Below are 27232 nucleotides of genomic sequence, written 5' to 3'. Positions count from 1 at the left end.
ATGGCCTTATTTACGAATTCATTAAACCACGTACAATTCATTTCTAATATTTGCTCTATGGTCTTACTAATACCAATCAACGTTTATCAAATGTTAATGACGCAATAATCCGACTATCTTGCAGGACAAGCGATACTGATTCACTAACGCATGCGAAGTAATATTCACTTGTTAAAATTGGGTATACGTCATACACAAAAATAAACATAGACTGTAGTGAAAATCCAGACTTCGCATTATTTGCGTTATTTAATCGAACAAGACAGAAGAACCATCTTTGGATGTAAGTCTATATTTACGTATTTATGTTGCTTTTTATCTATTTCAGACATAGAACTATCAACCATTTAGTGGTGTTTGATGTCTCAATGTTTTTGATAACAGGAAGTTAATCTATTCTTTACTAAGGCCTACCGATGGCGACGTCAATAAAAAGTCATCTTTCTATTACGTGTTTACTGTAAATATCATTCGCTTATTTGACTATTATAATACCGAACATCTAGCCTAGTCAAATTAAAAAAAAAATGCATTGACTTTTCTAATGTAATGGACTAGTGTGTTGTGTTTTCTTCTTTTTCTGTTTTATCAACAACAGCTAATCAACATGGACGACGTAACAAAACAAAAATGTCGGTCATATCTATTTTTATAGGTTATCAAGCAGTTAATAGATATTCAGGTGGATAAAACGTTGAATAGGCTGACAAGTCACGGTTTGATATAAGAACTAGTGATACAATTTAATTTACTGATACAAAAATGAAGGACAGGATATAGAATTGCAAATGGAAGTGGAAGTTTCCAATCAGATAGAAGCATTCATAGATCACTTAATTCATAAATGCTTACTTAGTTTCTGAAATCCATGTATGTATGTACATGTATAGCAGGATTGGACGGGGTCGATCATCGGTGACCAGGTAGCTCAGTCAGTAGAGCACTCGGCTAGTGTTCGGAGGGTCCCGGGTTCGAATTCTGGTCTGGCCACTACATTTTCTCCTCTCCTGTTACACATGTACATTTTTTTCTCTTAAAATTGTTTTAATACATTAATATTGTAAAAGGAGCGGGTCGGTGTGACTTGTACATAGTGTTAAATACAGTCTCTGTCACTCAGCTGACGGAGCATGCTTCTTTGGCTCAGTCAGTAGAGCCATAGATTTCCACGCCGGAGACCCGGGTTCAATTCCTGGTCGGGGCACTCGACAGGAATGTGTATTTTCCCTGTTCTTCTACATTGGCGCCCAACTAAATAACCCATGGAAGGTGGTTAAAGAGTATCGGGTTGAGATTTAGGAAATCTCAAGAAAAACAGGGGGAGTAGTGTAAAAGGAGCGGGTCGGTGTGACTTGTACATAGTGTTAAATACTGTCTCTGTCACTCAGCTGATGGAGCATGCTTCTTTGGCTCAGTCGGTAGAGCCGTAGATTTCCATGCCGGAGACCCGGGTTCGATTCGTGGTTCGGGCACTCCACAGGAATGTGTATTTTCCCTGTTCTTCTACAAAATTAAGCAATATTGTAGATTTATCATGATCATAATCTGATATCAATTAAAAATATATATTAACCCCACAATCTTCTTGCCAATCCTTATGCACTGGATTTGAGAAACTAGAGCTAAATTTAGAAATTCTTGGTACAACTATCTTCCTCCAATTTAAGTGACTACCGGCACAAGGCATTATTTTTTTGTCCCTGGAACTTTCTATAGTTTAATTATTCCAAAAATCACATTGACCATCTTTCTCAAATAAACCACTTCGACCTACTTTCTTTCATACCATGTAGTTTTATATCAGAATGACCTGATTACATAACCATCTTTCTCAAATAAACCACTTCAACCTACTTTCTTTCATACCATGTAGTTTTATATCAGAATGACCTGATTACATATATCTGTCTAGAGTACATGATTTATTGTTTAGCCTTAGAGCACATTTATATAATTAATGTTTATGTAATCTCTGTTAGTTAATAAGAAAAAGTTTTGTAATTGATATGTAATAGCTTTATATTCAAATGTAAGGCGCTGATGGTACTAGGCATATGTTCTTATTATCATGATAGTGTTATTGGTTATGGTTTAATATATAGCTTTAAACTGATGCCAAATTGTTTTACATATGTAGTAAAATTTGCTGAAATCAGATGATAGATTCCATACATATACTAACACGTCATAATTATAAGTGTTGCCATGTACAAATTACAAGGAAGTTTTTACTATCATCCCTTTCATTGTCATGTGACTGTGGTTCTGGTAGTAAAATCAAACTAAAGCGATCCTGTTTAGTCTAACACAAGTCTGGATCCTAAATAGGTTATCACTCATATAGGTACGTGGAATGAAGTGTGCTTGCTTCCATCTGCTGAGTACAGTACAGCATATTGTGTATCTTGTATGCATACTGTGAGCTTGAAGGATATCTATGTATGGCTAAAATCATTATATACTAATTATATAATGTTTTGGACACCACACAATTTCTGTGTATTTTCTTTGACCATTTTCTCTGATTTAGATATTTCTTGCAAGAGTTCATCTTTTGAAAGATTGCATTATAATTAAAACATTTAATTTATTATGATTTATTACCGGTATTTAAGGTTCTGAAACAACATGGATTCAGAAGTGAAGATCGATCCAATTGATAATGAAGAGAAGCAGTCCCGTACAGAATTTGCCATGGTGATTTTCCATAACATTCCTGAATCCTATCCAGCGGATGCTCACATTGAGTGTACCTACACGGTCAGCTCCGACCTAGTGCCCACTAGTTATGATTGGGTGGGGCTGTACAAGGTGGGCTGGATGACCACCAAAGATTATCATTATTACGAGTGGGCAGTTGTACCAAAGGGCTATGAGATTGGCAAGGAAGCTGACAGTTCTATTCTATTTCCAGGTATGGTTTTCAAAAAAAAAATTATGCTACAGTTTAATTTCCTCAGAAATTTCTTTTCTGCCTCACTATATGTATATTCTGTGATTTAAGCATGTTCTTTTTAACTTATCACAACGTTTTGGTCCTCAACTTCTTTGTTTATACATGTACCTGTATTCGACTCAATAAACACATAGGGTGCTTAATAATTGAACCAAATAAGGGGGCGCTTAATAGAAGCAAATATGAACTAGCCTTTCATAAGCTTATTCTACAAAGTAAGCCATATACCAATTTTCAAAAGAAATCAGCAAGGAAACCAACACATTTTTAGCTCACCTGGCCCGAAGGGCCGGTGAGCTTATGTCATGGCGCGGCGTCCGTCGTCCGTCCGTCGTCCGTCCGTCCGTCCGTCCGTCTGTCCGTCAACATTTCCTTTAAATCGCTACTAGTCATAGAGTTCTGCATGGATTGTAACCAAATTTAACCACAAACATCCTTGGGGGAGGGGGAACAGAACTTGTAAAAATTTTGGCTCTGACACCCCGGGGGCAGGAGGGGCGGGGCCCAATAGGGGAAATATAGGTAAATCCTTTAAATCGCTACTTGTCATAGAGTTCTACATGGATTGTAACCAAATTTGGCCACAAACATCCTTGGGGGAAGGGGAACAGAACTTGTATAAATATTTGCTCTGACTACCCCGGGGGCAGGAGGGGCGGGGCCCAATAGGGGAAATATAGGTAAATCCTTTAAATCGCTACTTGTCATAGAGTTCTGAAAGGAATGTTACAAAATTTGGCCACAAACATCCTTGGGGGAAGGGGAACAGAACTTGTATAAATTTTGGCTCTGACCCCCCGGGGGCAGGAGGGGCGGGGCCCAATAGGGGAAATAGAGGTAAATCCTTTAAATCGCTACTAGTCATAGAGTTCTACATGGATTGTAACTAAATTTTGCCACAAACATCCTTGGGGGAAGGGGAACAGAACTTGTATAAATTTTGGCTCTGACCCCCCCCCCGGGGCAGGAGGGGCGGGGCCCAATAGGGGAAATAGAGGTAAATCCTTTAAATCGCTACTAGTCATAGAGTTCTACATGGATTGTAACCAAATTTGGCCACAAACATCCTTGGGGGAAGGGGAACAGAACTTGTATAAATTTTGGCTCTGACCCCCCCCCCCCGGGGGCAGGAGGGGCGGGGCCCAATAGGGGAAATAGAGGTAAATCCTTTAAATCGCTACTTGTCATAGACTTCTACATGGATTGTAACCAAATTTGGCCACAAACATCCTTGGGGGAAGGGGAACAGTACTTGTATAAATTTTGGATCTGACCCCCCGGGGGCAGGAGGGGCGGGGCCCAATAGGGGAAATAGAGGTAAATCCTATAAATCGCTACTAGTCATAGAGTTCTGCATGGATTGTAACCAAATTTGGCCAGAAACATCCTTGGGGGAAGGGGAACAGAACTTGTATAAATTTTGGCTCTGGCCCCCCGGGGGCTGGAGAGGTGGGGCCCAATAGGGGAAATAGAGGTAAATCCTTTAATTCGCTACTAGTCATAGAGTTCTGCATGGAATGTAACCAAATTTGGCCAGAAATATCCTTGGGAGAATAAGAACTGAGTTTGTATAAATTTTGGCTCTGACCCCCGGGGCAGGAGGGGCGGGGCCCATAGGGGAAATAAGTAAATCCTTTAATCGCTATGTCATAGAGTTCTAGGAGTCAATTTGGCCACAAAATCCTTGGGGAAGGGGAACGAACTTGTTAATTTGGCTCGACCCCCCGGGGGCAGGAGGGGCGGGGCCCAATAGGGGAAATAGAGGTAAATCCTTTAAATCGCTACTAGTCATAGAGTTCTACATGGATTGTAACTAAATTTTGCCACAAACATCCTTGGGGGAAGGGGAACAGAACTTGTATAAATTTTGGCTCTGACCCCCCGGGGGCAGGAGGGGCGGGGCCCAATAGGGGAAATAGAGGTAAATCCTTTAAATTCGCTACTAGTCATAGAGTTCTACATGGATTGTAACCCCACAAACATCCTTGGGGGAAGGGAACAGAACTTGTATAAATTTTGGCTCTGACCCCCCCGGGGGCGAGGGCCCCGGCAGGAATAAAACTGGTTGTATAAATTTGGCTCTGGTCCCCGGGGCAGGAGGGCGGGGCCCAATAGGGGAATTATAGGTAAATTCTATAAATTGCTACTTAATTGTCCTAGAGTTTTGTATGGATTGTAACTAAATTTGGCCACAAACATCCTTGGGGGTAGGAGAACAGAACTTGTATAAATTTTGGCTCTGACCCTCAGGGGGCAGGAGGGGCGGGGCCTAATAGGGGAAATAGAGGTAAATTCTATCAATCGCTACTTGTCCTAGAGTTCTGCATGGATTGTAACCAAATTTGGCCACAAACATCCTTGGGGGAAGAGGAACAGAACTTGTATAAATTTTGGCTCTGATCCCCTGGGGGTAGGAGAGGTGGGGCCCAATAGGGGAAATAGAGGTAAATCCTTTAAATCGCTACTTCTCATAGAGTTCTGCATGGATTGTAACCAAATTTGGCCAGAAACATCCTTTGTGGAAGGGGAACAGAACTTGTATAAATTTTGGCTCTGACCCCCAGGGGGCAGGAGGGGTTGGGCCCAATAGGGGATTTAGAGGTTAATATTAAAATTCCTTCAGAAAAGAAACAATGAACCTGTATTCAGAAAATTATTTGGCATTACAAACCAGGTGAGCGATACAGGCCCTCTGGGCCTCTTGTTCATATTTTCAGTCTGCATTTAATTTGAAGTAAGTGAAATTGAAGCCTAAAAAAGATGGAGCCTGGGCGCTTATTGGGTCAAATTTACACATTTTATATACTAACTGTCAAATATTTTCTTCCTTCTAAGACTTGTTTCATGATGAATGTAGAAAGATTAATGTATTTGGTGTAATTGCGTTGTCTATATAATAAAGTGTGAAATGTTTTTCAGTGTACTTTTTAAAAAGGTCTACCTACTACAAAAATGTGTCTTCGATGATTGTTGAACTTCTGACATAGGTTATGAAATACTTTGTAGCATAATCGACAAGAATTGCAATAAGTTGGAAAAGAAAAAGATTTTTACAAAATATCTACTTAGGAAAGGTATTGCCCTTTACATGCTTCTTGTTTTGTAAATTTCAGCACACAAGATGCCAAATGATGATGGAGAATTCTACCAGTTTTGTTATGTGACCAGCTCTGGTCAAATCAGAGGAGCGAGTACACCATTCCAGTTTAAAAAGCCGAGCGCGGATGACTACATAGAAGTAGAGGATAATGACATGTTGATCATTCGATCGAAAACTGTCGTTCTGGAGGAGCGACTTAAAACTGATGGAGGAGGAAAAAGCTCGCCTGGAACAGGTAATGGGCATGTAATGTCATAACAAAGCTGAGGGCTCAAAGCTCGCCTGGAACTGGTAATGGGCAGATTATTTCATTACAAAGCTGAGAGCTCAAAGTTCGTTTGGAAAAAGGTCAAAGGTAATGGGCAGATGATGTCTTTACAGAGCTGAGACCTCAAAGCTCGCCTTGTACAGGTAATGGGCAGATAATGTCTTTACAGAGCTGAGACCTCAAAGCTCGCCTTGTACAGGTAATGGGCAGATAATGTCTTTACAGAGCTGAGACCTCAAAGCTCACCTTGTACAGGTAATGGGCAGATGATGTCTTTACAGAGCTGAGACAAAGCTCGCTGTAGGTAATGGGCAGATGATGTCTTTAAGAGCTCTCAAAGCCTTGTACAGGTAATGGGCAGATAATGTCTTTACAGAGCTGAGACCTCAAAGCTCACCTTGTACAGGTAATGGGCAGATAATGTCTTTACAGAGCTGAGACCTCAAAGCTCACCTTGTACAGGTAATGGGCAGATAATGTCTTTACAGAGCTGAGAGCTTAAAGATCGTCTGGAACAGGTAATTATATATATAATGGATGGGCAGATTATGTCATTACAGAGCTTAAAGCTCGCCTGGAACAGGTATTGGATTGGGCAGATAATGTTATAACAGAGCTGAGAGCTTTTATCATAGCACAAGATTATACCAATTTCAATCAGTGCTCGGCATACAAATACTAATACTAAATGCCCTACAACGATACACTATCTATTTATACAGTAAAGTTAGCTACAATGATCAGTACAATTAACTTTCATTTGTATTTCATTTATTTTGGACTAATTATGATACACAATAATCATTAAATTTCCAGAACAGATACAAAAGTTTGTAACCTCTATCTTTCCATGTGCCCTGCTGACCATACAGTTTCTTACTAATGATGATGTAATTTCCCTCTCAAATTGTTAAAAATGTCTTCGATACACATTTTATTGGAGGGAAGTACTGTTCTAGATCTCTGTAATACTCTTCTGTGCCATATTACATTTGTTGATGAAATTGAGTTCAAGGTAGAAGTATCTGATAACGTTTTGTTATTATCGATGATTATATCGACTTCTATTGTTGATTATAAAAGCAACAAGAGGAAATGGCCAAGGAGACGGATGGACTTGTACAGAAATTATCCATCATGGACAAGCAACTACTGGATGCCCAAGAAGAAAGTAGTAATCTGGTACAAAGGGTTCAGGAGGGAGAAAATTACATTAGCCAACTCAACCAGGTAAAACCATTTAGAACAGAGTATACTTGTCTGTAACAGTCTATAGGTGGAAATGTGCAACAGGGTTACCTTGTAGTGTTAATTAGGATGTATAAAATAAGGAGCATAATCAGGGTTACTTGATAATGATATAGTCACATCAAATTATTGGTTGATGTTAATAAGATATGTTTCAGGTAGATGGACACATGCAAAATGATGAAATATCATGTATTTGGTTTAAAAGAAGTAATGCATTGTACCAAAAAAAAATTTGAAGTTTGCAATGTCAGCACGATAATCTGAATATTGAACAGGAAGCCCATGATATGAACATTGTTCGTGAGGAGCTACAGACACGGCTGGACACTCAGAATCATGAGACGGAAGAAAAGGAAGGGCGCATAAACAGACTCAACGAGGAGATCAATGAACTCAAGGCTGAGATACGTAAACTACAAAATGAAAAGGACAAGTTTGAGGGTGAAATGAGGGTCCTGACAGGACAGATAGAGCTGTATAAGGTATACCTACTTCTATTTCCTGTATTTAAGTTAGATATATTATCTATCTAATTTTGTCCTCATATAAGATAAAATATAATCTTACTACTTCTGTATATAAGTTAGATCTATTATCTATCTAATTCTATCCTCATATAAGACAAAATATAATCTAGCTACCCGTACTTCTGTCCCCTTTTATATGGTACATCTGATATAGAATATTAACTTTTGCCATGTGAACAACAGTCCTTATGTCTTTGAACTTACAGACCACTTATAGAAACAATGTGATTTCAGACTAATTTATTTGATTGTGTTTTAGAATCATTTTGCCAAATCAGAGATGTCAGTGAAGGAACACAATGAGAAGCTGGAGAATTTGACCAAAGATTTGGGTGAGAAAGAAAGTGTGATTATCATGCTGCGGAGTCAAGTGGATGGTCTCCACCAGGAAATACAGGACAAAGCCAAGCATGTAGAGAAGCATGTCACCAGCTCCAAACAGGACCAGGTAGGCTATTCAACAACCGGAATTTTACGAGTTTTTAGGTCATCTGACCCGAAGGGTCAAGATGACCTATTGTCATCGTGCACTGTCTGTCGTCGAGTGTCATGCTCCGTGCACCCTGTGTCGTGCACCGTGCGTCGTGCATAAACTTTTCCTTCAAATCGCTACTAGTCAAAAAGTTCTACATGGATTTTAACTAAATTTGGCTAGAAACATCATTAGGGGAAGGGGAACAGATTTTGTATAAATAGTGACTCTGACCCCCCTGGGGCCTGAGGAGTGGAGCCCAATAGGTGACATTTTGGTAATTCTTTAAAACGCTACCTGTCAAAAAGTTTTCAACAGATTTTAAACAAATAAGGCCAGACACATTCTAAGGGGAAGAGGAACAGATTTTGTATAAATGGTGACTCTGACCCCCCTGGGGCCTGAGGGTCAGGGCCCAATATGGAAAATAGAGGAAAATTCCTTCAAAACGCTACTAGTCATAAAGATTTCATTGGATTTTGACCAAATTTGGCCAGAAACATCCTTAGGGAAAGGGAAACAGATGTTGTATAAATGGTGACTCTGACCCCCCTAGAGCCTGAGGGTCGGGGCGCAATAGGGAACATTTTGGTAATTCTTTAAAACCCTATTAGTCAAAAAGTTTTCAACTGATTTTAACCAAATTTGGCCAGAAACATTCTTAGGGGAAGGGGAACAGATTTTGTATAAATGGTGACTCTGACCCCACTTGGGCCTGAGGGGCGGGCCCAGTAGGGGAAATAAAGTTAAATTCCTTCAAAACGCTACTAGTCATAAAGTTTTCATTGGATTTTGACCAAATTTGGTCAGAAACATCTTTGGGGGAATGTGAAGAGATTTTGTATAAATGATGGCTCTGATCGCCCTGGGCCAGGAGGGGTGGGGCCTAGTAGGGGAAATTTTCGTAATTCTTGAAAATGCTACTAGTCATACAGTTTTGAATGAATTTCGACCAGATTTGGTGTAAAATATTTGTATGGGAAGGGGAACAGATTTTGTATAAATGGTTACTCTGACCCTCCAGTTGGGCAGGAGTCATAAAGGGCGGAAATTGGTCAAGAGGGGGAAATAGAGGAAAAATTCCTTCAAAACACTTCAAAACACTACTAGTACTAGTCATAAAGTTCTTATTGGATTTTGACCAAATTTGGTCAGAAACATCTTTTGGGGAATGTGAATAGATTTTGTATAAAGCATTGATCAGTTCTATTCACTATTAATTTTGTTGATAGGATCACATTGAAGAGCTAATAGAACGTCTAAGGAACACAGAGAATAAACTTGAAGCAGCAGAAAACACGAAGACACTCATGGCTGAGGAGATGCGGTCTTATGAAGAAACAAAGGAGAAGATGTCTTCCGACTTAGAGGTAACTGCACACATTGCAGATAATTTGTATCCAGTTGTTAATTTGCAACAAAATAATAATTTCTGTTCTAACTTTAAGCCTCGGTTGTTTGATAACTAAATTCCAATTGTTATTTTCCCCATAAAATTCCAGGAAAAAAGAGCTCATCAAAGAGCCTATGCACGTAGGCAGAATGACATTAACATATTTTAATTTTGTATACGATATATACTGTGACATGTTAGTAAATAATGGTTGGTTTATTATCTGATTACTTGTGGATCTTGTAGAAGTCAGAGAGCACATGATATATACTGTGACATGTTAGTAAATAATGGTTGGTTTATTATCTGATTACTTGTGGATCTTGTAGAAGTCAGAGAGCACATGATATATACGATATATACTGTGACATGTTAGTAAATAATGGTTGGTTTATTATCTGATTACTTGTGGATCTTGTAGAAGTCAGAGAGCACATGATATATACTGTGACATGTTAGTAAATAATGGTTGGTTTATTATCTGATTACTTGTGGATCTTGTAGAAGTCAGAGAGCACATGCTATGTGTTGAAGCAGGAACAGGACCGACTGATCCGTGAGTCCAATCACTTGGCGAGTGACGTAGAAGCTATCAACAGCGAGCTAGAGTCTGTTAAAAAGGTGAGATTTAAATGGCCAATGATTGGTCTGTAGGTAGGTGACAAGGTGCAGGCAGGCTCTGTTTCTTCAATTCTGTCTTTGCATATTACAGAGTTATCTTTTCTTGCAGACTGGTATTAATTGTACATTATAATTGATGTCGAAAGTTTGAAAGCATAATGTCAGATTTTTCAGATAAAATAACAGATATTAACTTATTATGTAACAATTGATGTATAAATGTACTCCAAAAAGCAGGTAACTCACATAGAGGGAATAGATCTGTGAAGGTATAAGGTTGTTTGTCTGGTTTAGTAAATTTTCTTCTACTACTCTGGTTTTTCCTTTAATTTGTTCTTTGATTCTAGTCAACTAGACTGATAAATTTGATAAAAAGTCTGTTGGTTGAAAATATATATATATATATCAAGAGGTTTTTTGTCAAACATTTTAAAAATTTTATGTTTTGACATTGTTTTCGATAAAATTCATTAAATGGCATTGTCTGAGTGAGAAACAAAAACTACATATTGAAATTTGAATGACCATGAACAGATTAAGTACAGAATTGTTGAGGACCTGTTTAGTTTGTATTGCTAAAATTCCTTATAATATCAAATACCTACAAGTGTTTCATTTTGGGTAGTGTGACATCAACATACAAGTCTTAACGGTTTTTGACCAGAGCAATAACTGGTGACCAAGTAGCTCAATATTTACAAGAGTCCCACTATTGACAGATCACCAATCAAACTGTCCAGGTACCACACATGGCTTTTGCATTTTGTATTGTTTATGCTATGGCATTTGCTACAAAATCGAATAGGTACACATGCCTTTAATAGCACAAGGCATGGCTAGACACTGCCCAGTAATCAGTCAGTTACAACGAGACAACACAAATATCTCACTACCTAACAAAATATTGGGAACATTCAAGCCAAACCAGTGATATTTAAATTTTGAGAGGAGTTAGAACTTCAAGTTAGAGCCTTGATGACAAATATATGATGATACTATTCAATATAATAGAGAAATTTGATTTTGCAGGAGAAGGCCAAAATTGAAATGGAAAATGCAGCGTTGAATGAGAAGCTTGGAAAAAGCAGTGACATGACAGAGAGCTCCCTCAGCTCACTTCACTGTCTACAGATGGCCCAGAAAACTCTGAAGGAACGGTACTCCAGGGTAGAGCAAAGTAATGGCCAACTTCATACAGAAATGGCCAAAAAGGCTGTAAGTGGATTTCAGGGTAGAGTGAAGCAAACATGTCTAAAAATAACCTGTAAAAACTACCAGTTTTGTTCATATGAATGACTTTTACCCATTTCACTGATTAAATATTTTGACGTCATATTCTATATGTACAATATAACTGTTCTAATGTATGAAAAGAGAAATACACTTTAATTGAATTAGTTCTTGTATAATTTGACTGTGTTATAACCATGAATTTGTTGTGTGTTAGTTACGAACATATTTTACTGCATGTAGTTAACATTTAGTATAAAATCCTTTTCTTTTATACAGAAAGAATATAAGCAAAACATCAAGGAACTTGTACGTGAAAATGAAGACCTCAAAGAAAGACTAAATATGAGCTCAACTGAGTACAAGACACTGTACATTGAAAATAAAAAGCTTCAAAAGAAACTAGGGAAAATGAGCGAAAAGAGTAAGTGTGTTTTGAATATTGTTGTTTGTATGCCTCATCTCAAATGATCAATTATTACAACTCTGATATCTTGCTTTCTTGAATCTATAAATCTTTATTACCAGAAGGCCAACAAACCCCTCAGATGAAGCTTTGTATAATTTGTTTAGAACATATGTTGATAATTTTGAGGTCATAGCTGTTAAATGATGTAGGGCCATTCTTTGTTAATTATGTAGGGTCATTCTTTGTTCATTATGTATGATGTAGGGCCATTCTTTGTTCATTTGGTATGATGTAGGGTCATTCTTTGTTCATTATGTATGATGTAGGGCCATTCTTTGTTCATTGTGTATGATGTAGGGCCATTTCTTTGTTCATTATGTATGATGTAGGGCCATTCTTTGTTTATTGTGTATGATGTAGGGCCATTCTTTGTCCATCATGTATGATGTAGGGCCATTCTTTGTTTATTGTGTATGATGTAGGGCCATTCTTTGTTTATTGTGTATGATGTAGGGCCATTTCTTTGTTCATTATGTATGATGTAGGGCCATTTCTGTGTTCATTATGTATGATGTAGGGCCATTTCTTTGTTCATTATGTATGATGTAGTGCCATTTCTCTGTTCATTATGTATGATGTTGGGCCATTTCTTTGTTCATTGTGTATGATGTAGGGTCATTCCTTTTTCATTATGTATGATTCAGGGCCATTTTTTGTTCAATATGTATGATGTAGGGCCATTCTTTGTTCATTGTGAGATTGCAAGTCATGTACTTATATGGTATCTGTTGTATATAGGAAAGACAAAGAAGATGGAGAGAAGTATATCTGAGGGATCTGTGTCCAGTGAGACATGTGTGAGGGAAGTTCCAGTGATGTCAGCCTCCTCAACTGGTAAACAGATTAATTACCTTTCTGGTTAACTCCTGGCACGGATAGATAAAACATATCTTTGGCATCATATTTTCTGCTGTGGTAAACTTGTGAAATTTGAAACACTTTTTAACGAGAAGTATCATGGTGGCCAAGTGAGCCATGCCAGAGATGTGAGGAATTTAAATGTCCATAGTTCTTTTAAAGGTTTAGAACTCATTTTATCATGTATACTGCATTTCATGATAGTAGTTGATTTGAATTTGCTTTTATTTAGATTCTAGAAAGACTAGCACTGCTAGTCAGCTGGAGATGGATCTGGAGACAATGGGAGAGGAATTAAGGAAACGCCAGGAGAAGAAGTTAAAGTAAGTGTACTGTAACTGAAGCTGGAAGACAGCTTCAAATATCTACTTTCTTCTTGGAGTCCGTCTTGTTTTTTGAGAATTTCTTACAAATGAAAACATTGATGTTTTGAAATGCATAATTTAATGATAAGTAGCTAACTTCAATGTAAAAGAAACTACAGATATAAGTACTAATAGTATGATATAATTTAATTAAAAATGTTCTAATATGCATTTGTTGTTTATGTATAGGTACAAAAATCTATACGTAGAGGAGAAAGCCAAAACAGACACTCTTCGGAAGCATTTCCATGAAGAAATGCGCAAGAAAGATGAAGAGACAAATCGTCTCCGTATTCGTATTGAGGAGGCCTCATCAGCAAATGAGATTCGTGTTCGGTCATTGGAGGTAAGATAGCAATCTATCAGGAGCTATACTTATATTGTAATGTTATTTACATAATCTGAACTGTGAATTCATTACCAGTATTTTATCTCTCCTTTACAAATGAATTGTCAACAGAAATAATACCAAGTACACGTGTCGTTTTCGGTGTTTCAGAAATATGTTTCTGAAAAAGAGAAGAAAATTGCTGAATTGGAAGTAAAATTGCGAGATGCTAACATTCACTGTGATGTAAGTTGACAAGTTTTTGTATGTAAAGTATGATGGAGTATGTCTTGATTAGGAAAGATTGTTTATGATAAGTTCCTTTGATAGTTAATATATAATTATAAACTTGTGCAGGTTCCTTCAACATAAAACCATTTGTATTTTTAATGAATCTGTCTTAAACATAATGTAATTAATGTCACCTTTCTTAGGTTTTAAGAGATTTGAAAATCGGAAACTTGAAAATGAAATGGCTGCTTTGCTTTCTTCTGTTGCATTATGCATTAAACATAAATATCTGTGACAGAGACCAGTTTGTCCCCCTGGAGCTGAGGCTCTAAAAGGGTATCCTATGCCTCCCCAGGGTCCTGTAGGCCGCCTGCCCCCAAACATGATGTACCCCCCAGGGACCATGCCAATGTGTTATCCCTTAGTATACCCCCATCCGACCCGCCAGCCCTACACAGCTGAGGTACCACCTCCACAGCTTCCTTGTAAGGAACACAGGCCCCTGGAACGTCTGAGATACCCCCAGTCTGCTATCAGTCCTCTACAATCACAGGCCACTGGAGTAAATCTGTCCAACCCGCTGAAACCACTCCCAGCCCCTCTGGTGCCTGAACGCCTCCACACGGCCAAGATGGCTGCTGTCATGCCTAGCAGTGGTAAGTGTGTTTGTTGAAAGGCATTCTCATTTTCATTCTCATATCCAACTAAATTGTGCTGCTGATTAATTAACTGAGAGAGTTCATAAAATTATAAAGAATTCAGTCATTTTTTGCATGATTCACTCTGTGATCAGTCCAAATTAATTGGTAGCTGGTATGTTGTTTAAAATATTTACAAATAGTTGCTTGATTTGTTGAACTTAATCATTGACTGATGAATTTGAAGATTACAACATAGAAATTTCAGGGGAATTGGGAGAATAACTGTTCCATTATCTAGATGTGTACTTATGTATATCCATATGCCTTCAATTGATTAATAACTTTAATATATTAATTAAGCAAACATTACTTGTTATTTCTTATCCTCAAAATTTACGTTACACTGTGATTTATAGGTGAACTGATGGCTGATCTTGAAATGGACACGGTGGTTCCCTCAGCACCCCCTGTGGCTGGTCCACCAGAAGAGAAGTAAGTGTTCTCTGTTTACATGAGACTATGTATTTCATTGGGCACAGGTCTTTCTTTTGTAAAACCTTTAGCTTTGACTAAAAAGTTAAAGGTTAAAGTCATATTCCACATTACTGGTAGATTTGGGCAATGTGTGTTTGACTTTGATGTTTTTATTTACAAACTAATATCCACGTTCAAGTTATGTCATAAGAAGTTTTACTTTTAGGCCTTCCAGTGCTACTGAATTTTTTCCACGACCCTAGTAATGTATTTTTTATTGAACAGATTTGAGGATGCCATTGGAGAGGCCATGAAAATTTGCCCTGTGTGTAGTGAATCTTTCTCAGCAGATATTGATGATAAGAACTTTGATGATCATGTTTTGGGACATGTCGGTAAAATCTGCCCGATCTGTCAAAAGCTTGTGGAGAACTGTAACGACAATGAATTTCAGTACCACGTCAACAAGCACCTAGAGGAGCAGGATGAGGAGACTATGTAAGATACCGGTCACCATTTACACAAACGTTTCTGTAAAATATTGAAGTTGTGTTGTCAAACCATCAACTGTACAAAACTGTTGATTTCACTGAAGGACTATTCTGTGTTTAAACTATAAAGTAAAGAAATACCTTGATTTTATGTGGACAAATCTGTTGTGTTATGGGATAGTGCTCTAGTGTTTCAGTGCTGATTTAATGTGACAAGTTATTTTGTTTGATTTTACATTTATAATAAATATATAGTTGCTACTTCCTACTTGGAGCCGTTACAATTAATGACAGTCTGTTATGAACTTGGGCACATATATTGTTTTTTTGTTTGTTTTTTTTTTTGCTGCTAAAAAGGGAGAATAATGCTTTCATATTTGTTGCTATTACTATGATATGTTGTAAGAAAAGATTCATTTGTTACATTTTTGGACAGTGTAGCAATATATCTCGATTTTAATCAGAATGAAGAAGGACACGATCATTGGACCAATATGGCATGACATAATTGAATTAATTAGTGCAATTAAATTCAATCATATGCTTATTACCAGATTTGATGTACTTTATTTTCTGGTTAGTGAACAAGTCACAGAAACCAATAAAATTTCTATGATTCATCTCTGTTGCTTATTGATACAATTGCTCTACCCGTACATGCTCAAACATCATTGGCAGAACATATACACTTACCTAACATGTACTATATAACATGACTTATTTATTGGAACTTTCTTTTGTGTTTTTGAGCTTTCAAGTCATTTCGTGGGTATACAGATATTGGTGGTACATGCCTATGAACAGTGATCGCAATAATATATATAACGCATAAATAGAAATGCATCATAATGTGTAAATGCATATGTCAAAAATATCAGATGATCTACATGCTTCTCAAAAATTGTAATCATCTTCATTGGGTTCTGGTACAATTCACATTTTGATTGTTGTATTTTATTTAAAAAACACTTTTTTTCCACCTTGAATAACTATTCAATGGTTATCATCATTGTACATAATACAGTATAGAGTTTTATTAAGTCACTTACTCACCTATCCAAAATGTTTTCAGAAAGCAGATTTTCTCATGATATTGAGAGGGGGATTTACTTTTACTTATAATGAAAAGAAAGTTTGTTATTTCTAATGCGAGTTCTTTAAAATTTAAACCTTCAACCTCTTCAAACATTGTATATCCTAACCTCATCAATGGTACAGGCCATGAGAGCCTATTGTGTTTGATTGACTTTCTGATTTCACTATTCACGACACAGAATTCTTATTTTTGTGACCTTATACAACCTACATTGTAGATAACTTTTTGTGAATACTGTATTGATTCATTTTTCATGGTTTTTATCAATCTGATTTCCAGTTTGGCTTTAATTTCAAAAATAGTTTTAACACTATAAATTAGCATGTGACTCATAATTGAAAACTTGTAAAATTGTACATTGTAAAAGGCAGTCAGGAAGTATCTACGTTACTGGTAATTGTTTACCAGGAAGTATTTACATAACTGTTGTTTGTTTACTAAGAATATTACTAATAGTAATACAAGTGATACTTTCCAGTGAAATCAGGACAAGGTGATGACAAATCGCTGAGACAGAGTAACAATTAATTTATATGTCTATATTTATCTTAATTTCATTTGTGATTTTTGTGTAAATTTTGGGTTTGTTTGCTGCATTTTACTTTCAGTTTTAGCTTCAATCTCTTTCATTGAAAGGAATATTCCAGAGTGATAAAATATCTTCATTTAATATGTAAAGTATGTTAATTTCAAAATCTATCTGTATTATCACCTATGAGGGATGAACTATTTGTGATTTTCGAAGACGAGGTGAAATTGTTTGTGATCACCAAGTCACAGATGTTTGTTGTTGGATAAGAATTAAGATGGTATAGTTAGTAAGTGTAGATTGGTGTGATATGTATACAATGTACTACATGTATTAATGATAAGATTCATCACGGCAGATCATGTGCTCAGTAAGCAGCAGGAACTATGGTTAATTTGAAATTTAGAGCAGTTCCCTGCCGTGTTGGAGCTTAAGTGACTGATATGTTGTAAGCATAATAAGAGCGATACACTGTATACATATATACTATATATATCTGCACGGTAGAATTGATATACATACTGTTTACATGGTTATTTTTATATAGGTTAAATTTTTGTGAATACGATAGGTAAGCTACATCTGTTTGCTGATAATTTCACAAATACTTCTCCATTTCAATTTTGCACATTATCCATGGTTTCGATTTACAACACAAACAAGTTGAAAATTTGCACTACCAAATTGCTTTCATGCATTTGCTCAAATTCCCTATTAGAAAATAGTCATGTAAAGTACTAACAGAAGATATGGTATGAGGATAAGATATGCCCTAACTGGGTCCAGAGGAACAGCAGGAAGCTGGCTAATTATGTGTCTTTTGAGAATCATGAAAATGTAAATGTAGGCCATTCACCCTATCATTGACAACTGTGATATTTGATGTATAGTGTATAAGTATATAATAAAATGAAATAGAATCTTCATTTTTGTTATAACTTCTGTTTTTGGTCACCTGCTGAAAGACTATGTGATCTCATGCCGTGATAAGAAATCCGTCCATTTGACATCAAATCTTCCCTTTTTAACAACTTCTCAAAGACCTGATGTAAGGCCCATGGCATGCTGGGATGAAGGGCAAACCAATTAATTTGTTCTAAAAATTTAAACAGAATACCTTTGACCTTCATTCAGTGTAACAACAGAAAAATAGCTGTAGACCTGATATTGTGACTTTAGTTTGCTGCAATGAAGAGCTACCAAGTTTGTTCTTATAAACAACCTTGTCCTTCATTCAAAGCCATGGCAGTGAAAAAGGCTAAAATTGTTTGAGAATTTCTTGTCAGTAACAACCTAGCAGCCTGGGGACGTGATAATGTGGCTGTAGCTAGCTGGGATGAAGAGCTAAAAAAGTTTGCTCACATAAACAACCTTGACCTTTGTTCAAAGTCACAGGAGCTTAAATCTTTCAATATTAAGTTCTGTCGATAGCTTGTAGGTCAAGTTACTCTCCATGTAAATATTAGAAATGGACTATCAACCTTGAATGATGAGGACTTGGCATTTAGTGACTGTACTCTCCCCTTATCATTTACAGTTGCATTCCACTATGAGCAATAAGTCTTCATGTAACTATATGTGATATGTTATTCAATTAAATAATCAGTAATTTTTATATACATATAAAAGAAAGAAGACTCATATAACTATTATGGATTGAATTTATTATTTTTAAGTGGTGTATATAGGATAAAGATAAATGTTTAGAGTACTCAAAATATCACCTGAGTATATCACCGATACATTTACATTAAAAGTACATTTGATTGCTAATTAAATATCAAATATTACAATACAATTAGGCTGGATCAATCAGCTGATTGTTAAGTCACTAAGGATTCAAATCTTTACTAAAAATTCAACTTAAACCTCCTCACAGTCAAGTAATTTAATTTCAGACGGTATTGAGTATACATAATAAATAACATATAGCATGCATTGTTATCTAATGAAGAAAATTCTAGTACAACAAAAGGACATGAAAATTCTGTAAAATACAAAAGGCACCTCAGACCTGCAGTGTCCACATGTTTTTCCTGGTCAAACAGTATGTACACAGAAAACGAAATACAAGAATTTAACTAGCAAGTTCTAAAAGTTTACGGCATTTTCATGATAGTATTTTATCTTGTATCCTGATCTGTTGAACACAAGTGCTGACATGTTGACTAGATTCCGTTGGCAACTCCTCTCGCAGTGAATTTATCATGTCCAACAAAAAGATACAAACCTTTATAGAAATGGTTCAACCTAGGATTTATATTCGATTGTAGCAAAGTCAATCAATGTGTAGCCTTACCAATCAAACACACAACGTCTGTAACCAATCAATGTGTAGTCTAACCGTTTCATAACAAAGTTGAGTTGAAAAGGAACTTTCAAATGATAGCTAATTGTAGACTATAAAATGTTTAAGGTATGAACATTTGTACATTTCATAACAAATGTTGTAAAAGATATCACAACCAAAACCTGAATGTTTAATTAAACTCTGAAATTGGTGCATTAATTCACTCTACTAAAACATAGAAATCATGACTGAAGTCAATAATGGTGGGGTACATGATATAGTGTATAGGATACTCATATTGCTCCCTTATTCTAAAAAAAAGCCAAATTACATCCACAGAAGTAATGTGGTAGATTTCAGAATAAAACGTATCAACCCAGCTGAACAGAATATAAACAAGAAGCCCATGGGCCTTAACGGTCACCTGAGTTCGGATATAGAATGAAACAAAGACATGAAAACACTAATATACTGGCCCTTGAAGTCGGTCAGTAATTTAATAAATTTAACTTTTTAAATTATGAAGAGTATTTGCTTCCATCAAACCTGTGAACTCGGAAGATTTTTTGAAATTTTAAGTCATTTTGACTCTGCTTGGGCCCGCCCCTCTAGTCCCCAAGGAGGTCAACGAGGACTAATATGGATGTTAAAATACTATATATCAGGCTAATAATTCTAATCAAGTGTCACTCATTTCCTATGAAAATTGAGCAAATAATGTTCATAAATGTGTTTTTTATACATAAACTAAAGTAAACTTGACCCCCTCCCCAAGGGGATGCGTGAGACCCCAGGGTCATATAGTTCACACTTCATAAAACACCTTAAGACCTTTCCATCTATAAAGAGTATTTGATTCTACCATTTCCAGAATTTAAAAGAAGATTTTTAAAGTTTTAGCCTATTTGTCCCTTTTGGCCCCATGGCAACCCCTCTGCCCCCAGGGGGGAAATGTGAGACCCCAGGGTCATATAATTCACATATTTTGTAAAAGACCTTACGATCTTTCCATCTATGAAGAGTATATGGTTCTACCTTTTCCAGAACTTCAGAGGAAGATTTTTGAAGTTTCAGCGTATTTGACCCCGCCCTAAGGCCCCTGGGGGTCAGTCATGGAAAATTTGAAAAACAGATTCAATGGCCATTTTATACTGATAATTCTGACAATACTTGACTCATTTCCTATTACAAAACAAGAGATCCCAGAGGGATCTTGGCGCCCACCAAAGAATGATCTATGTCTGACAATGGAAAGAGGGATCTTTTCCTTGCTTTTCTAACTTTTTCAAACTCACTGCATATAAAATTTGAGACAGATCGCTATATATAGTACTTTCTAAGAAAAAGTGGTAACAAACTTCAACAATGAAATCTAAGATGGCGGCCGGTTGGCCATCTTGTTTACTGATCAGTCCCAAAAGGCATTATGGATCAGTCCTATGCAGGTACTATGCAAAACTAGGGTACAAGGGGAAACTATGCATGGAATTTGAGAAAGATCCCTTCAGTACTTTCTTAGAAATAGCGATAACAAACTTCAACTATCAAAATCCAAAATGGACGCCTGTCGGCCATCTTGTTGACCGATCGGTCCCAAAATGCAATATGCACAACTAGGGTCCTAGGCGAACCTGTATATGAAATTTGAGAAAGATCCCTTTATTAATTTTTGAGAAATAGCAATAACAAATTTTAACTATCAAAATCTAAGATGGCCGCCTGTCGGCCATCTTGTCGACCGATTGGTCCCAAAATGCAATATGCACAACTAGGGTCTTAGGGGAACCAGTATATGAAATTTGAGAAAGATCCCTTCAGCACTTTTTGAGAAATAGCAGTAACAAACTTTAACTATCAAAATCCAAGATGGCCGCCAGTCGGCCATCTTGTTGACCGATCGGTCCCAAAATGCAATATGCACAACTAAGGTCCTAGGGGAACATATATATGAAACTTGAGAAAGATCCCTTCAGCACTTTTTGAGAAATAGCGGTAACAAACTTTAACTATCAAAATCCATGATGGCCGCCAGTCGGCCATCTTGTTGACCGATCAGTCCCAAAATGCAATATGCACAACTAGGGTCCTAGGGGAACCTGTATATGAAATTTGAGAAAGATCCCTTTATTAATTTTTGAGAAATAGCAATAACAAATTTTTACTATCAAAATCCAAGATGGCTGCCTGTCGGCCATCTTGTCGTCCGATCGGTCCCAAAATGCAATATGCACAACTAGGGTCCTAGGGGAACCAGTATATGAAATTTGAGAAAGATCCCTTTAGCACTTTTTGAGAAATAGCAGTAACAAACTTTAACTATCAAAATCCAAGATGGCCGCCAGTCGGCCATCTTGTTGACCGATCGGTCCCAAAATGCAATATGCACAACTAGGGTCCTAGGGGAACATATATATGAAATTTGAGAAAGATCCCTTCAGCACTTTTTGAGAAATAGCGGTAACAAACTTTAACTATCAAATTACAAGATGGCCGCCAGTCGGCCATCTTGTTGACCGATCGGTCCCAAAATGCAATATGCACAACTAAGGTCCTAGGGGAACATATATATGAAATTTGAGAAAGATCCCTTCAGCACTTTTTGAGAAATAGCGGTAACAAACTTTAACTATCAAATTACAAGATGGCCGCCAGTCGGCCATCTTGTTGACTGATCAGTCCCAAAATGCAATATGCACAACTTGGCTCCTAGGGGAACATATATATAAAATTTGAGAAAGATCCCTTCAGCACTTTTTGAGAAATAGCGGTAACAAACTTTAACTATCAAAATCCATGATGGCCGCCATTCGGCCATCTTGTTGACCGATCAGTCCCAAAATGCAATATGCACAACTAGGGTCCTAGGGGAACCTGTATATGAAATTTGAGAAAGATCCCTTCAGTACTTTCTGAGAAATAGAGGTAACAAGAACTGTTAACGGACGGACGACGGACCACGGACGAAAGGCGATTTGAATAGCCCACCATCTGATGATGGTGGGCTAATGACCAAATAATGCTCAAAAATGAGTTTTCCCTATATAAACTATAGTAAACTTAACCCCCTCCCCAAGGGAAACGAGAGACCCCAGGGTCATATAATTCATATTTTTTATAAAGGGCCTTAAGACCTTTCTATCTATGAAATGTATTTGATTCCACCACATATGTGAATGGAGAAGAAGATTTTTGAAATTTTAGTCAATTTTACCCCTTTTGGCCCCTCCCACATCCCCTTGGGGATGGGGACCATATAATTCACAATTTTAATTGGCCTTATGCCTAAGAAGGTTTGTGCAAAATTTCATTGAAATTCCTTCAGCATTTTTGGAGAAGAAGTCGAAAATGTAAATTGTTTACGGACATAGGACGGGCGCGACGGACAAAAGGCGATTAGAATAGGTCACTTGAGACTTTGTCTCAGGTGACCTAAAATCCAATTGTACACAGACTTCAGTAACCAATCAAAACATCTCTAGCCAATAATACACAGAACGTCAGTAACCAACTAAACACAAAACATCAGTAACAAATCAAACACAGAACGTCAGTATTTATAACCAAACACAGAACGTCAGTAACCAATCAAACACAAAACGTCAGTACCCAATCAAACACAGAACGTCAGTAACCAATCAAACACAGAATGCCAGTAACCAATCAAACACAGAACGTCAGTATTTAAAACCAATCAAACACAGAACGTCAGTAACAATCAAACACAGAACATCAGAAACCAATCAAACACAGAATGTCAGCAACCAATCAAACACAAAATGTCAGTAACCAATCAAACACAGAACGTCAGTAACCTATCAAACACAGAACGTCAGTAACCAATCAAACACAGAACGTCAGTAACCAATCAAACACAGAACGTCAGTAACCAATCAAACACAGAACGTCAGTAACCAATCAAACACAGAACGTCAGTAACCAATCAAACACAGAACGTCAGTAACCAATCAAACACAGAACGTCAGTAACCAATCAAACACAGAACGTCAGTAACCAATCAAACACAGAACGTCAGTAACCAATCAAACACAGAACGTCAGTAACCAATCAAACACAGAACGTCAGTAACCAATCAAACACAGAACGTCAGTAACCAATCCAACACAGAACGTCAGTAACCAATCAAACACAGAACGTCAGTAACCAATCAAACACAGAACGTCAGTAACCAATCAAACACAGAACGTCAGTAACCTATCAAACACAGAACGTCAGTAACCAATCAAACACAGAACGTCAGTAACCTATCAAACACAGAACGTCAGAACCAATCAAACACACAACGTCAGTAACCTATCAAACACAGAACATCAGTAACCTATCAAACACAGAACGTCAGAAACCAATCAAACACAAAACGTCAGTAACCAATCAAACACAGAACGTCAGTAACCAATCAAACACAGAACGTCATCAGTAACCTATCAAACACAGAACGTCAGTAACCAATCAAACACAGAACGTCAGTAACCAATCAAACACAGAACGTCAGTAACCTATCAAACACAGAACATCAGTAACCAATCAAACACAAAACGTCAGTAACCAATCAAACACAAAATGTCAGTAACCAATCAAACACAGAATGTCAGTAACCAATCAAACACAGAATGTCAGTAACCAATCAAACACAAAACGTCATCAGTAACCAATCAAACACAGAACGTCAGTAACCAAATCAAACACAGAATGTCAGTAACCAATCAAACACAAAACGTCAGTAACAATCAAACACAGAACGTCAGTAACCTATCAAACACAAAACGTCATCAGTAACCTATCAAACACAGAACGTCAGAAACCAATCAAACACAAAATGTCAGTAACCAATCAAACACAGAATGTCAGTAACCAATCAAACACAGGATGTCAATAACCAATCAAACACAAAACGTCATCAGTATCAAATCAAACACAGAACGTCAGTAACCAATCAAACACAAAACGTCAGTAACCAATCAAACACAAAACGTCAGTAACAAATCAAACACAGAACGTCAGTAACCAATCAAACACAAAACGTCAGTAATCAATCAAACACAGAACGTCAGTAACCAATCATATACTAAACGTCATTTACCAATCAAACACAGAACGTCATTAACCAATCAAATACAGAACATCAGTAACCAATCAAACACAAAACGTCAGTAACCAATCAAACACAGAACGTCAGTAACCAATCAAACACAGAACGTCAGTAACCAATCAAACACAGAACGTCAGTAACCTATCAAACACAGAACGTCAGTAACCAATCAAACACACAACGTCAGTAACCTATCAAACACAGAACATCAGTAACCTATCAAACACAGAACGTCAGTAACCAATCAAACACAAAACGTCAGTAACCAATCAAACACAGAACGTCAGTAACCAATCAAACACAGAACATCAGTAACCAATCAAACACAAAACGTCAGTAACCAATCAAACACAGAATGTCAGTAACCAATCAAACACAGGATATCAATAACCAATCAAACACAAAACGTCATCAGTATCAAATCAAACACAAAACGTCAGTAACAAATCAAACACAAAACGTCATCAGTATCAAATCAAACACAGAACGTCAGTAACAAATCAAACACAAAACGTCAGTAATCAATCAAACACAGAACGTCAGTAACCAATCATATACTAAACGTCATTTACCAATCAAACACAGAGCGTCATTAACCAATCAAATACAGAACATCAGTAACAAATTAATACAGAACGTCAGCAACAAATTAATACAGAACATCAGCAACCATTAAACAGCTGGGATCATTTAAGGATGTGTCAGGTTAAAAAGGTGGAGAAAAGTCAGGGTTGCTAGAAACAATCCACCAAACCACAGTCAGTACATGTACATGTCATTCACAGGTTTCTACCTTGCAACACAGAGGTCAAGGATAGGTGGTAAAATATTAGACCACCTTGTAATTAGGCCTTGACCATCACAGCATCTATACTAATCTAACACACATCATATATCTGTTATCAATTTAAATAGGATGTCAATTACCAATTATACAACTTCTGTAGCCAATTAAATGTAAATGGCATACACATAACATACACATGCATTTTTTTAATAACACAGAACATTTGTAGCCAGTTTGAATAGGACATCAATCATTTAAACTTGATGCACACACAACCAATATATGATTGTTTTTCAAGATCCTGATTTGATGTGGGTAAAGTAAAATTACCATCCAACTTTTTGTTTATTATATGACGTCACTAAATTCATATCAAAAGATGACATTACAATCATTGGAAGGTAGGACTAATCAACAGTACCCACAACGTTTTAGAATCTTTAAACTAAAGTATCAAATTACAATATGAATACTGCATTTGTAACTATAGCAAACAGAGAACAGTATCTGTAACTAATGACATATACATATATATTTACTTACTTACTACGCACTTATTTGTAGCAAAAGCTCAGATTTTTATATTGGTCAGACAGGAATGGAATTGAGAAAGAGAGTAACATTACACCGACAACAAACCAAAACAGACCATCTCAGATATTTAACAGTAAACGAACATTGTCATATGTGTGCTAATGATAACTTTTTTATTTCACCAATATATCAAATGTCTAATTCAGATCTTTTAAAAAGAGAAAATAAAGAAATGTATTTCATTCAACTTATATATGAAACCTGTGTTAAATTCAGAACGGGACAAAGGAACTTCATATTAGTTTTTATTTTGTCCTCATGTTTTTGTTAGTTTCTTCCAGAACCATTCACAATATCTTTATGTACCATGTCATGACGTAATCTTACTATGACGTCATTGTACTATGACGTCATGTTTTACAAATAAAAGAATTCAAACCCCTGAAGACCGGCATGAGCCGAGAAAGCGCTAGGGAGGAAAAAACTGTTTTATAGTTGTGTTTTCTTTTTATGTATATGGAAACCATCACATGGACATGGCTCTTTTTTACTTATATATATATATATATTAATATCTACTGATGCAAAGGAATGCCGTGTTGATATATTTTTTTCTTAATATCTACTGATGCACAACGTCTTTTAAAAGTTTAAGTATATATATATATATATACATACAGAACAATATCTGTAGCTAATTACATACAAAACAATATCTGTAACTTATTATATACATAACACCATCTGTAACTAATCATATACAGAACAATATCTGTAATCAATTACTTACAGAACGATATCTGTTGCTAATTACATACAAAACGATATCTGTAGATAATTACATACAAAACAATATCTGTAACTAATTACATACAGAACAATATCTGTAACTAATTACATACAGAACAGTATATGTAACTAATTACATACAGAACACTATCTGTTACTAATCACATACAGAACAATATCTGTAACTAATTACATACAGAACAATATCTGTAACTAATTACATACAGAACAGTATATGTAACTAATTACACACAGAACACTATCTGTTACTAATCACATACAGAACAATATTTGTAACTAATTACTTACAGAAGAATATCTGTAACTAATTACATACAGAACAATATCTGTAACTTATTACATACAGAGCAATATCTGTAACTAATCATATAAAGAACAATATCTGTAACTAATTACTTACAAAA

The 27232-nt window shown here is 36.6% G+C and overlaps 1 protein-coding gene across 1 annotated transcript; it reads left to right on the top strand.

Moving 5' to 3' along the window:
• Positions 1–135: 135 nt before the first annotated feature.
• Positions 136–18226, top strand: LOC138320639 (tax1-binding protein 1 homolog B-like). Its single transcript, XM_069263761.1, is given in 18 exon segments — positions 136–283; positions 2616–2914; positions 6070–6251; positions 6253–6291; positions 7408–7554; positions 7851–8057; positions 8362–8550; positions 9807–9944; positions 10472–10588; positions 11618–11803; positions 12098–12242; positions 13026–13121; positions 13378–13468; positions 13700–13856; positions 14010–14084; positions 14368–14725; positions 15127–15202; positions 15470–18226. Coding segments are annotated over 17 exon segments (2706 nt in total). The 5' UTR covers positions 136–283; positions 2616–2628; the 3' UTR covers positions 15687–18226.
• The last annotated feature ends 9006 nt before the right edge of the window (positions 18227–27232 follow it).

This window comes from Argopecten irradians, chromosome 4, assembly GCF_041381155.1.
Source record: "Argopecten irradians isolate NY chromosome 4, Ai_NY, whole genome shotgun sequence".
Lineage (NCBI taxonomy): Eukaryota > Metazoa > Mollusca > Bivalvia > Pectinida > Pectinidae > Argopecten > Argopecten irradians.
This window is presented reverse-complemented; position numbering and strand designations above follow the sequence as displayed.